This window comes from Coturnix japonica, unplaced genomic scaffold (genome assembly GCF_054131305.1).
Source record: "Coturnix japonica strain WE unplaced genomic scaffold, WE-NBRP24 Scf109, whole genome shotgun sequence".
NCBI classification, from domain to species: Eukaryota; Metazoa; Chordata; class Aves; order Galliformes; family Phasianidae; genus Coturnix; species Coturnix japonica.
In genome coordinates, this window is record NW_028189012.1 from 223,852 (window position 1) to 237,715 (window position 13,864).

A 13,864-nucleotide genomic window follows, 5' to 3' on the forward strand; every position below is an offset into this window, starting at 1 on the left:
GCCGTAAAACGCCCTGAGGCCGTAAAGCGCGCCTTCAAGAGGTGCCGCGTCGCCTTAAAGCGGCGATGGCAGGAGGTGGGGCCCACCCGGAACGAGGCGGAGAGAGGGACGAAGCGGACGGAAAATGAGAAAAACGGCTTTTATTGCCTCAAATCTTGGATAGATTTTTGGATAGAAAAGAAGCGAAAATGGCGGCGGTTCCACCTCAGGCTGCACCGCAATGGAGCCGCCCTCACACTGCCCACCTTATTGCTGGGAGACAGAGGGGTCTCTATAGGGCTCTATGGGGACATGGGGGTCTATGGGGACATGGGGGTCCCTATAGGGCTCTATGGGGACATGGGGGTCTATGGGGACAGAGGGGTCCCTATAGGGCTCTATGGGGACATGGGGGTCTTATAGGGCTCTATGGGGACATGGGGGTCTATGGGGACAGAGGGGTCCCTATAGGGCTCTATGGGGTCCCTATAGGGCTCTATGGGGACAGATGGGTCCCTATAGGGCTCTATGGGGACATGGGGGTCTTATAGGGCTCTATAGGGACATGGGGGTCTTATAGGGTTCTATGGGGACATGGGGGTCTATGGGGACAGACGGGTCCCTATAGGGCTCTATGGGGACATGGGGGTCTATGGGGACAGAGGGGTCCCTATAGGGCTCTAAGGGGTCCCTATAGGGCTCTGTGGGGACATGGGGCTCTATGGAGACAGAGGGGTCCCTATAGGGCTCTATTGGGGACATGGGGGCCCTATGGAGCTCTATGGGGATCCCTATGGGGCTCTATGGGGAGATAAGGGTCCCTATGGGGCTCTATGGGGGTCCCTATGGGGAGATGGGAGGTCCTATGGGGCTCTGTGGGGACATATGGGTCCCTATAGGTCTCTATGGGGTTCTTTGGGGTGCCTATGGGGATCTTCCATAGGGAACCCCCTATGGAAGACCCCCCCATCCTACTGACTATATATATAACCCCCTATAGAAGACCCCCCCCATTGACCTATGAAGACCCCCCAATTGACTCCATAGGGACCCCCCTATTGAGGACCCCCCCTAATTAACTCCATAGGGAGCACCCTATGGAAGACCCCTCCCCCATTGACCTATATTAGACCCCCCTATTGACTCCATAGGGAGCCCCCTATGTTAGACCCCCCCACTGACTCCCTATTGATCCCCTATGGCAGCCCCCCATACGTTGCCCCATATCCCTGGCTCCTCCTGCCATTGAACCTCCTCCTGTTGGCTCCATGCTGTGCAGGCCCGTCCCCCATCAGCTCCTCCACCCTCCTCTGTAACATGGCCGTGGGTTTCCCGTCCCATCTCCTCATGTTCTCCCCGTGATCCCGCAGGTAAAACCAGAACGTGGCCCGTGGGTCGCGGCCTTCCTCCACCAGGCTCAAAGCTCCTCCTCCTCGGCCGCCATCTTGTCCTCCTCGGCCGCCATCTTGTCCTCCTCGGCCGCCATCTTGCTCTCCTCGGCCGCCATCTTGTCCTCTTCGGCCGCCATCTTGTCGCCCCCCTCGGCGGCCATCTTGCCCTCTTCTCCCCTCTCCCTCATAATAAGTCAGGGCAGGTAAGCAGCTGTTCTGTTTCCTTTGTCCTCCCCCTTGTCGGCCATCTTGTCCTCCCCTTTGGCAGCCATCTTGTCCTCCTCCTCGGCGGCCATCTTGGTAGCCATCTTGGCGGCCATCTTGTCCTCTTCGGCGGCCATCTTGGCAGCCATCTTGTCCTCTTCGGCGGCCATCTTGGCGGCCATCTTGTCCTCTTCGGCAGCCATCTTGGCGGCCATCTTGTCGTCCCCCTCGTCGTCCATCTTGCCCCCTTCTCCCCTGTCCCTCATAGTAAGTCAATGCAGGTAATGAGTTGTTGCCCTGTTTCCTCTTACACTCCTGGATCTCCCTATTTAACCTGGTCACCTGGTCGCTCAGCGCCTCCACCAAGTCCAGGCAGCGGCGCTGGATGGAGCCCACGTTCTTATCGTAATCCTTCAGGGCGGCGGCCAACAGCATCACAGTGGTGGGTTTATAGGCCAAGCACTGCATGGCCGATAGAGTCCCTATATACGTAGGGGGGGCGGTGGCTGTTAACGCACACCACATTAACGGGGTGCACTTAAAGAAGTCAGGGGACTCGTCAGCATTGGGGTTGTGGGGCTGATAGGAATCGGCGTAGAGCATCTCTAACACAGCCATCTGACGGAGGTATTGGATCCCTTCATCCAACGTGAACCAAGGCAGCGCGATGGGGCCGTGATCCCGAAAGCTGTAACACTCCCTGACCCCGTTCAACATCCTCTTCCATAAGTTGTAGGAGCGGCTGGGGATGTTACACATGGCGGCATCCACCCCATAATGGTTGGCCAATGGAACCATGCGTTCAACCTCGTGGCCTTCCAGAGTCACCGAGGTGGCGTCGTCGTCCCAGCAGCGCAGCAGCCAGGCCGCCATGCTTTCCCCAACATGGCGGCGGTAACGGGCCCTGAGCTCACGGAGCCTGTCCTGGCTCACGTAGCGTCGCACCGGGGGCAGGTCGTCCTCTATCTCTTCTATCTCTTCTATCTCGGCTTCTGGGTCTGGGTCTTCGGGATCTTCTGCTGCTGCTTCTTCCTCCCCTGAGGGAGATGGGGGGGAGAGGTGAGATGGAAGGAGGAGGGGAGAGGGGGATAAGGGGGGTAAAGGGGGTAAGGGAGAGGAAGGAGGGGAAGGGGTTAAGGGGGGATAAAGGGGGTGAGGGGCGTAAGGGGGGTGTAAGGGAGAGTAAGGTGGTGTAAAAGGAGGGGGGTAAGGGTTAAGGGGGGGTAAGGGAGACTAAGGGGGGTAAGGGGAGTGGGGGGGGTAAGGGGGGAGGGAGAGGTAAGGGGGGCTGGGGGAGATGGAAGGAGGAGGGGGATAAGGGATGAGGGGGGTAATAGGGGTAAGGGAGAGGAAGGAGGGGAAGGGGTTAAAGGGGGGGATAAAGGGGGTGAGGGGGGTAAGGGGGGGTAAGGGTTAATGGGGCAAGGGGGTAAGAGGGGTGGGGAGTAGGGGGGTAAAGGGGTGTAAGGGGGTGAGGGGGTAAGGGGGTAAAGGAGAATAAGGGGGGGTAAGGGGGGAGGGAGAGGTAAGGGGGGAAGGGGCAGATGGAAGGAGGAGGGGAGAGGGGGATAAGGGGGGTAAAGGGGGTAAGGGAGAGGAAGGAGGGGAAGGAGTTAAGGGGGGATAAAGGGGGTGAGGGGGGTAAGGGGGGTGTAAGGGAGAGTAAGGTGGGGTAAAAGGAGGGGTAAGGGTTAAGGGGGGGTAAGGGAGAGTAAGGGGGGTAAGGGGGGTGGGGGAGATGGAAGGAGGAGGGGGATAAGGAATGAGGGGGTAAAGGGGGTAAGGGAGAGGAAGGAGGGGAAGGGGTTAAGGGGGGATAAAGGGGGTGAGGGGGGTAAGGGGGTGTAAGGGAGAGTAAGGTGGGGTAAAAGGAGGGGGGTAAGGGTTAAAGGGGGTAAGGGAGACTAAGGGGGGTAAGGGTTAAGGGGGGTAAGGGGAGTGGGGGGGTAAGGGGGGAGGGAGAGGTAAGGGGGAAGGGGAGATGGAAGGAGGAGGGGGATAAGGATGAGGGGGGTAAAGGGGGTAAGGGAGAGGAAGGAGGGAAGGGGTTAAGGGGGGATAAAGGGGGTGAGGGGGGTAAGGGAGAGGAAGGTGGGGTAAAAGGAGGGGTAAGGGTTAAGGGGGGGTAAGGGAGAGTAAGGGGGTAAGGGGAGTAAGGGGGGTAAGGGGAGTGGGGGGGGTTAAGGGGGGAGGGAGAGGTAAGGGGGGAAGGGGGAGATGGAAGGAGGAGGGGGATAAGGAATAAGGGGGTAAGGGGGCAAGGGAGAGGAAGGAGGGGAAGGAGTTAAGGGGGGAAAAAGAGGGTGAGGGGGGTAAGGGGGGGGTAAGGGTTAAGGGGGCAAGGGGGTAAGAGGGGTGGGGAGTAGGGGGGTAAAGGGTGTGAGGGGGTGTGGGGTGTGGGGGGGTAAGGGGGTAAAGGAGAATAAGGGGGGGTAAGGGGAGTGGGGGGGTAAGGGGGAGGTAGAGGGGAAGGTGGGGGAGATGGGGGGAGGGGGATAAGGGAGGGTGGGAGGTAAGGGGGTGGATTTGGGGTTGTTTGGGATGTTTACTTACAGTCTTGGGGTTGAGGATCCACTGGGGTCTGTGGGGGCGTCGTGGGCCTTGACGGAGGGTCAGGGGGCTGCACTATGGGGTCGGGGGGCTGAGTTGTTATAGGGGCAGGGGGCTGCAGCTCGGGGAAGAGCCCCCGCTGGACAGACATCCGACACATAGGGCACGTCCATTGGCGTTGGAACCACGAGCGGAGGCAGCTGATGGGGGGGGGGGAAAACAACATAGGATCCATGAACCTATAAAAAAACCCTATAGGGGATCCTAAAAGGAGAGGAATTCAACCCAAACCTGGTATGGAAGACGTGGCAGCAGGGTAAGGCCGTCACCTCCGGGCCCATCTCCTCGCGGCAGATGACGCACGAGCGGTCGTCGGGCAGAACAGCTTCTGGGGGGGCACCTGGGATCCTGTATGGGATTAGGGGGTTAAAGACCCCCATAGACCCCATTAACGGCCCATAGGGGGTGATTCCCCCCCCCATTGACCCCATTAACGGCCCATAGGGGGTGATTCCCCCCCCATTAACATCCCATAGGGGGTGATTCCCCCCCATTGACCCCATTAAGGGGCCATAGGGGGTGATTCCCCCCCATTGACCCCATTAACATCCCATAGGGGGTGATTACCCCCCCAATGACCCCATTAACATCCCATAGGGGGTGATTCCCCCCCCACTGACCCCATTAACGTCCCATAGGGGGTGATTCCCCCCCCATTGACCCCATTAACGTCCCATAGGGGGTGATTACCCCCCCAATGACCCCATTAACGTCCCTTAGGGGGTGATCCCCCCCATTGACCCCATTAACATCCCATAGGGGGAGATTCCCCCCCCATTAACATCCCATAGGGGGTGATTCCCCCCATTGACCCCATTAATGTCCCATAGGGGGTGATTCCCCCCCATTGACCCCATTAACGTCCCATAGGGGGTGATTCCCCCCCATTGACCCCATTAACATCCCATAGGGGGTGATTCCCCCCCCCCTGACCCCATTAACTTTCTCCTATAACTATAGGGTCATCCCAACCCATTTTGGGGTCAAAAACGAGCCATTTTCACCCCCAAATTTGGCTTTTTCCTCAGGCAGATCCCACCCTCAAAGCAGAACCATCACCTCCAAGACCCCAAAAAAGGCTGAAATGACCCCAAAAAAGGCTGAAATGACCCCAAAAAAGGCTGAAATGACCCCAAAAAAGGCTGAAATGACCCCAAAAAAGGCTGAAATGACCCCAAAATGAGGAAGAAAAAGCAGGATTTAGGTTTGATGCCCCAACTCACACTGTGCTCCCATTGTGCCCAACACGTATCAGTGCAGTGGAATCCAACACGACTTCCTTCAACTGCCTGCAATGAAACCAAAGGGAAATAGGGGCAGAACCAGCCCCAAAACCCCCAAAAAAACCCCAAAAAAACCCCCAAAAAAACCCAAAAAACCCAAAAATTGAGACTTTTTGACCCCTTAAAGCCCCTTTTTGAGGCCTTTTTCCACCTCCCAGCCAGTAATTGGATGTAAATGGGGATGGGGCACAATGACCCCAAACACCAAGAGACCCCAAATGGAAAAATTAAAGGGGATCAATGGGGGACCCCATAAAGGAGGAGGAATTAAGGGGGATCAATGGGGGACCCCAAACCCCAATAGACCCAAATGGGGGAGGAATTAAGGGGGATCAATGGGGACCCCAAGAGACCCCAAATGGGGGAGGAATTAAGGGGGATCAATGGGGGACCCCATAAAGGAGGAGGAATTAAGGGGATCAATGGGGGACCCCATAAAGGAGGAGGGATTAAGGGGGATCAATGGGGGACCCCATAAAGGAGGAGGAATTAAGGGGGATCAATGGGGTGACCCCATAAAGGAGGAGGAATTAAGGGGGATCAATGGGGGACCCCATAAAGGAGGAGGAATTAAGGGGGATCAATGGGGGACCCCATAAAGGAACTCACATTATGGCCAGGTACATGGGATGGAAAGCGAAGATGGGGAAGATTTGTAGGGTCAGCATCTTCATGATGTAGCCCATGTAGACGTAGACCCTGACAAGACCTGGGGGGGGGGGGAACCACGTTATGGGGTTAATGGGGGCTTAAAGGGGTCAAAGTGCCTTTATTTGTATGGGGGGAGGGTGGGAGAAACCCCATTTAGAGCCTAAACCCCAGTTAAACCCCAAATCCGGAGGAATGGGGACAAATAAACCCCAGTTAAACCCCGAATAATCCCAAATAACCACCAGCTAAACCCCAAATCCTGATTAATGGGATCGAATAACCCCAATTAAACCCCAAATTACCCCAATTAAGCCCCAAATAACCCCCAATTAAACCCCAAATCCTAATTAATGGGGTTAAATAGCCCAATTAAACCCCAATTAACCCCAATTAAACCCCAAATAACCCCAACTAAACCCCAAATCCTAATTAATGGAGTCAAATAACCCCAATTAAGCCCCTAATAACCCCATATCCTCATCAATGGGGTCAAATACCCCCCCAACTAATCCCCAAATCCTAATTAATGGGGTTAAATAGCCCAATTAAACCCCAAATCACCCCCAATTAAACCCCATATCCCAATTAAGCCCCAAATAACCCCAATTAAGCCCCAAATAACCCCAATTAAGCCCCAAATAACCCCAATTAAGCCCCAAATAACCCCAATTAAGCCCCAAATAACCCCAATTAAGCCCCAAATAACCCCAATTAAGCCCCAAATAACCCCAATTAAGCCCCATATCCAAATTAATAGAGTCAAATAAACCTCAATTAAACCCCATATCCTAATTAATGGGTTCAAATAACCCCCAATTAAACCCCATATCCCAATTAATGGGGTCAAATAACCCCAATTAAGCCCCAAATAGCCCCAATTAAGCCCCAAATAGCCCCAATTAAGCCCCATATCCTAATTAATTGGTTCAAATAACCCCCAATTAAACCCCAAATCGTGAGTAATGGGGTCAAATAACCCCAATTAAACCCCATATAACCCCAATTAAACCCCATATAACCCCAATTAAACCCCAAATAACCCCAATTAAACCCCAAATAACCCCAATTAAACCCCAAATAACCCCAATTAAGCCCTATATCCTAATTAATGGGTTCAAATAACCCCCAATTAAACCCCATATCCCAATTAATTGGGTCAAATAACCCCAATTAAACCCCAAATAACCCCAATTAAGCCCTATATCCCAATAAATGGGGTCAAATAACCCAATTAAACCCCATATAACCCCAATTAAACCCCATATAACCCCAATTAAACCCCATATAACCCCAATTAAGCCCTATATCCTAATTAATGGGTTCAAATAACCCCCAATTAAACCCCATATCCCAATTAATGGGGTCAAATAACCCCAATTAAACCCCATATAACCCCAATTAAACCCCAAATAGCCCCAATTAAGCCCCTAATAACCCCAATTAAGCCCCTAATAACCCCAATTAAGCCCCTAATAACCCCAATTAAGCCCCTAATAACCCCAATTAAGCCCCATATCCTCATTAATGGGTTCAAATAACCCCAATTAAGCCCTATATCCCAATTAATGGGGTCAAATAACCCAATTAAACCCCAAATAACCCCAATTAAGCTCTATATCCAATTAATGGGGTCAAATAACCCCAATTAAACCCCATATAGCCCCAATTAAACCCCAAATAATGGGGTCAAATAACCCAATTAAACCCCAAATATCCCCAATTAAACCCCAAATAACCCCAAATAATCCCAATTAATGGGGTCAAATAACCCAATTAAACCCCAAATATCCCCAATTAAACCCCAAATAACCCCAATTAAACCCCAAATAACCCCAATTAAGCCCTATATCCCAATTAATGGGCTCAAATAACCCAATTAAACCCCAAATATCCCAATTAAACCCCAAATAACCCCAATTAAGCCCTATATCCCAATTAATGGGGTCAAATAACCCCAATTAAACCCCATATAGCCCCAATTAAACCCCATATAGCCCCAATTAAACCCCATATAGCCCCAATTAAACCCCAAATATCCCCAATTAAACCCCAAATATCCCCAATTAAACCCCAAATATCCCCAATTAAACCCCAAATATCCCCAATTAAGCCCTATATCCCAATTAATGGGCTCAAATAACCCAATTAAACCCCAAATAACCCCAAATAACCCAATTAATGGGCTCAAATAACCCCTCAACACCCCCCACAGCAACACTCCCCCCCCCCAATGCCCTCCATAGGGACACCCCCCCCCCCCCCCATCCTTTCCCAACCCCAAAAATGGGTTAAAAAAGCCCCAAAATGGGTTTTTTTCTTACAGAACACCACAGCCACGATGGCCGACACCAGCTGCTCATCCCTTGGGCCTCGTTGCTGCTGCTGCCGGCGGCGGATCAGCCCGTATTGATTATAGGTGATAATCAATGTGATCGATAGGATGAAGTGCTATGGGGGGGGGGCATAGAAAGGACATTAGGGTTGGGGTATTATAGGGGATTCTGAGCCCCCCCATTGTCTTATAGGGGATTCTGACCCCCCCCCATCTGTTGGTGGCACAGCCCGTATTGATTATAGGTGATAATCAATGTGATCAATAGGATGAAGTGCTATGGGGGGGGTATAGAAAGGATATTAGGGTTGGGGTATTATAGGGGATTCTGAGCCCCCCATTGTCTTATAGGGGATTCTGACCCCCCCCCCCATCTGCTGGTGGCACAGCCCGTATTGATTATAGGTGATAATCAATGTGATCGATAGGATGAAGTGCTATGGGGGGGGGGGACATACAGAGGCTATTAGGGTTGGGGTATTATAGGGGATTCTGACCCCCCCCCCCCCCAGCTGCTGGTGGCACAGCGCGTATTGATTATAGGTGATAATCAATGTGATCGATAGGATAAAGTGCTATGGGGGGGGGCAGATATAGGACATTAGGGTTGGGGTATTATAGGGGATTCTGAGCCCCCCCCCCCCCCAAACATCAGCCTTGTCTTATAGGGGATTCTGACCCCCCCCCCCCCAGCTGCTGGTGGCACAGCCCATATTGATTATAGGTGATAATCAATGTGATTGATAGGATGAAGTGCTATGGGGGGGGGGGGGGGGACATACAGAGGCTATTAGGGTTGGGGTATTATAGGGGATTCTGAGCCCCCCCCATTGTCTTATAGGGGATTCTGACCCCCCCCCCATCTGCTGGTGGCACAGCGCGTATTGATTATAGGTGATAATCAATGTGATCGATAGGATGAAGTGCTATGGGGGGGGGGCAGATATAGGGCATTAGGGTTGGGGTATTATAGGGGATTCTGAGCCCCCCCATTGTCTTATAGGGGATTCTGACCCCCCCATTGTCTTATAGGGGATTCTGACCCCCCCATTGTCTTATAGGGGATTCTGACCCCCCCATTGTCTTATAGGGGATTCTGACCCACCCATTGTCTTATAGGGGATTCTACCCCCCCCCCATTGTCTTATAGGGGATTCTGACCCCCCCATTGTCTTATAGGGGATTCTGACCCCCCCATTGTCTTATAGGGGATTCTGCCCCCCCCTTGTCTTATAGGGGATTCTGCCCCCCCCATTGTCTTATAGGGGATTCTGCCCCCCCCATTGTCTTATAGGGGATTCTGAGCCCCCCCCTTGTCTTATAGGGGATTCTGAGCCCCCCCCTTGTCTTATAGGGGATTCTGCCCCCCCCCCATTGTCTTATAGGGGATTCTGACCCCCCCCCATTGTCTTATAGGGGATTCTGACCCCCCCCATTGTCTTATAGGGGATTCTGCCCCCCCCATTGTCTTATAGGGGATTCTGCCCCCCCCCATTGTCTTATAGGGGATTCTACCCCCCCCATGATCTTATAGGGGATTCTGCCCCCCCCCCCGTCTTAAAGGGGATTCTGCCCCCCCCCATTGTCTTATAGGGGATTCTACCCCCCCCCATTGTCTTATAGGGGATTCTACCCCCCCCCATTGTCTTATAGGGGATTCTACCCCCCCCTTGTCTTAAAGGGGATTCTATACCCCCCTCGTTCTCTTATAGGGGATTCTGCCCCCCCCCCATTGTCTTATAGGGGATTCTGCCCCCCCCCCTTGTCTTAAAGGGGATTCTACCCCCCCATTGTCTTATAGGGGATTCTGCCCCCCCATTGTCTTATAGGGGATTCTACCCCCCCCTCCCCTTGTCTTATAGGGGATTCTGCCCCCCCCCCATTGTCTTATAGGGGATTCTACCCCCCCCATTGTCTTATAGGGGATTCTGCCCCCCCCCCCATTGTCTTAAAGGGGATTCTGAGCCCCCCCATTGTCTTATAGGGGATTCTACACCCCCCCCCATTGTCTTAAAGGGGATTCTACCCCCCCCTTGTCTTAAAGGGGATTCTATACCCCCCTCGTTCTCTTATAGGGGATTCTGCCCCCCCCCCCCTTGTCTTAAAGGGGATTCTACCCCCCCCCATTGTCTTATAGGGGATTCTGCCCCCATCCCTTGTCTTATAGGGATTCTGCCCCCCCAAGGAATGAATTCTGGGGGGGTCTTCACCTCGAATCCCAGGTAGAGCAGGAACGGGTTGTCGTCATATTGGATCCATGTGAACTGGACAGATGGAGGTTGAGCAGCACCAGGCCCAGCAGGGAGGCTGAGGTTAGAAATGGGGGGGGGGGGTTAAAAACCCCATAAGAAACACTATAACCCCCCCCAGACCCCAACCCACTCACAGCTGAAGCAGTAATGGAGGAACCTGGGGAGATAAGGCCGCAGCTCCACCTATAAGAGATATGGGGTGATATGGGGGGGTGATATGATATGGGGGGGGTGATGATATGATATGGGGGGGATGGGGACGATATGGGGGGGGGGGAAAGGGGATGATATGATATGGGGGGGTGATGATGTGGGGGGGACAATATGATATGGGGGGGGGATGGGGATGATATGATATGGGGGGGATGATGTGGGGGGGACAATATGATATGGGGGGGGAATGGGAAAGATATGGGGGGGGGGATGATATGATATGGGGGGGGATGATGGGGATGATATGGGGGGGGGGGATGGAATGGGGGGGAGATGATATGGGGGGAAGGGGAGGATGATGATATGGGGGGAGATGGGGATGATATGGGGGGGGATGGAATGGGGGAGGAAGGGGATGATGATATGGGGGGGGGTTAAGGGGACGATATGTGGGGGGGATGATGATGATATGGGGGGGGTGATATGATATGATATGATATGGGGGGATGGGGATGATGATATGATATGGGGGGGATGATATGATATGGGGATGATGATATGGGGGGGGACACGGGGATGATGATGATATGGGGGGGATGATGATATGATATGGGGGGGATGATATGATATGGGGATGATGATATGGGGGGGGGGACACGGGGATGATGATGATATGGGGGGATGATGATGATATGGGGGGGATGATGATGATATGGGGGGGATGATGATGATATGGGGGGGATGATGATGATATGGGGGGGATGATGATGATATGGGGGGGATGATGATGATATGGGGGGGATGATGATGATATGGGGGGGATGATGATGATATGGGGGGGATGATGATGATATGGGGGGGATGATGATGATATGGGGGGATGATGATGATATGGGGGGATGATGATGATATGGGGGGGATGATGATGATATGGGGGGGATGATGATGATATGGGGGGGATGATGATGATATGGGGGGGATGATGATGATATGGGGGGGATGATGATGATATGGGGGGATGATGATGATATGGGGGGGATGATGATGATATGGGGGGGATGATGATGATATGGGGGGGATGATGATGATATGGGGGGATGATGATGATATGGGGGGGATGATGATGATATGGGGGGATGATGATGATATGGGGGGATGATGATGATATGGGGGGGATGATGATGATATGGGGGGGATGATGATGATATGGGGGGGATGATGATGATATGGGGGGGATGATGATGATATGGGGGGAAGGGGATGGGGATGATATGGGGGGGGGAAGATATGATATGGGGGGGGATGGTGATGATATGGGGGGGAGATATGGGGGGGGAAGGGGATGATGATGATATGGGGGGATGGGGACGATATGGGGGGGGGGTGATGGGTTGGGGGGATTATTGGGAGGGGACGAGGAGGGGATGGGGGGGTGATGTTGAGGGGGGGATAAGGGGGGACGGGGGCTTGGGGGGGATGAAGGGGGGAATGGGGGGGGCATGAGTGGGGAGGAATAGGGGGATATGGGGGGGGTGATGAGGAGGGGATGGGGGTGATGGGGGGGGGGGATAAGGGGGGGGGATGTGGGGGTTGCAGCTTGCCCCCCCTGTTGTGTTTTTTGGGTGTTTTTCTGTTGTTTTTGGGGCATTGAAGGAACCCTTACGCAGCTCTGGGCCAGGCAATGGAGGCACTTGAAGGAGCAGAGCAGGCAGAGCTGGGCCACAAACCCACAGCTCACGTGGAAGCGCAGGGACACGAAGGTCAGGGCAGCGTCACACAGCACCTGGCACAGCTGCTGCTGGAGGGCTGAAATAGGGGAGGGGGCTTCAATAGGGGGCACTGATAGGGGGCACTAATGGGGGGGCACCGATAGGGGGGGCACCGATAGGGGGGGCACCGATAGGGGGGGCACTGATAGGGGGGCACTGATAGGGGGGGCACCGATAGGGGGGCACCGATAGGGGGGGTGAGAGGACACACAGGGGGGGTTAAAATGGGGGGGGGGTTGGGACCCCAATGGGGGGCTGAGAGGACACGGGGGGGGGGGGCGTTAAAATAGGGGGCTTTGGGGAACCCAATGGGGGGGTTGAGAGGACCCAGAGGGGGATAAAATGGGGGGGGGTGGGGACCCCAATGGGGGGGGCTTAAATAGGGGGCTTTGGGGGAGTCTGGGGACCCCAATGGGGGATTGAGAGGACCCGGGGGGGGGGGTTAAAATAGGGGGGTTTAAATAGGGGGGTTTGAGGACCCCAATGGGGGGTCTGAGAGGACACAAAGGGGGGGGGGGGCTTCAAATAGGGTCCTTTGAGGGGGTTTGGGACCCCAATGGGGGGGTGGTTATAATAGGGGGGTTTGGGGACCCCAATTGGACATCCCATAATACTCCGCCCCCCCCATATAATGCACTCACCGCCATCTCCTGCTGCACACAGGAGGGGAACTGTGGGGAGAAAGGGGGGGTGTCAGAATAGGGGGGAAAAGGACCCCAAATGGGGGAGAAATGGGGTAAAAGGGGGGAGAAATGGGGTAAAAGGGGGGAGAAATGGGGTAAAAGGGGGGAGAAATGGGGTAAAAGGGGGGGGGGAAATGGGGTTATGGGGTCACAGTGAGGGATATAATGGGGCTATAGAGATATAATGGGGTTATGGGGTCACAGTGAGGGTTATAATGGGGTATGGGGATATAATGGGGCCATAGGGTTAAAGTGAGGAATATAAGGGGTCTTATGGGGTCACAGTAAGATTTATAATGGGGTTATGGGGTCACAGTAAGGAATATAATGGGGTTATAGGGATATAATGGGGTTATGGGGCCACAGTAGGGGATATAATGGGGTCATAGGGATATATTGGGGTTATGGGGTCACAGTGAAGGATATAATGAAGTTATAGGGATATAGTGGGGTTATAGGGTCACAGTGAGGGATATTAGGGGTCTTATGGGGTCACAGTGAGGGAAATAATGGGGCTATGGGGTTAAAATGAGGGATATAATGGGGTTATAGGGATA

The 13,864-nt window shown here is 53.6% G+C and overlaps 1 protein-coding gene across 1 annotated transcript in view; it reads right to left on the minus strand.

The window, feature by feature from the left end:
- Positions 1–125: 125 nt before the first annotated feature.
- The window catches only part of LOC146751240 (uncharacterized), a 14,362-nt gene continuing 623 nt past the window's right edge, over positions 126–13,864 (minus strand). Inside the window, exons 2-11 of the mRNA XM_085535165.1 lie at positions 13,266–13,295; positions 12,519–12,679; positions 10,837–10,885; positions 10,661–10,757; positions 8,440–8,566; positions 6,077–6,176; positions 5,408–5,473; positions 4,416–4,532; positions 4,128–4,324; positions 126–2,611 (exon numbers count right to left, since the gene is read on the minus strand). Of these exons, the coding sequence (XP_085391291.1) occupies positions 1,176–2,611; positions 4,128–4,324; positions 4,416–4,532; positions 5,408–5,473; positions 6,077–6,153 (1,893 nt within the window). The 5' untranslated portion in view covers positions 6,154–6,176; positions 8,440–8,566; positions 10,661–10,757; ... (1 more) ...; positions 12,519–12,679; positions 13,266–13,295 and the 3' untranslated portion in view covers positions 126–1,175. The remainder of the gene's footprint in view (positions 2,612–4,127; positions 4,325–4,415; positions 4,533–5,407; positions 5,474–6,076; positions 6,177–8,439; positions 8,567–10,660; positions 10,758–10,836; positions 10,886–12,518; positions 12,680–13,265; positions 13,296–13,864) is intronic.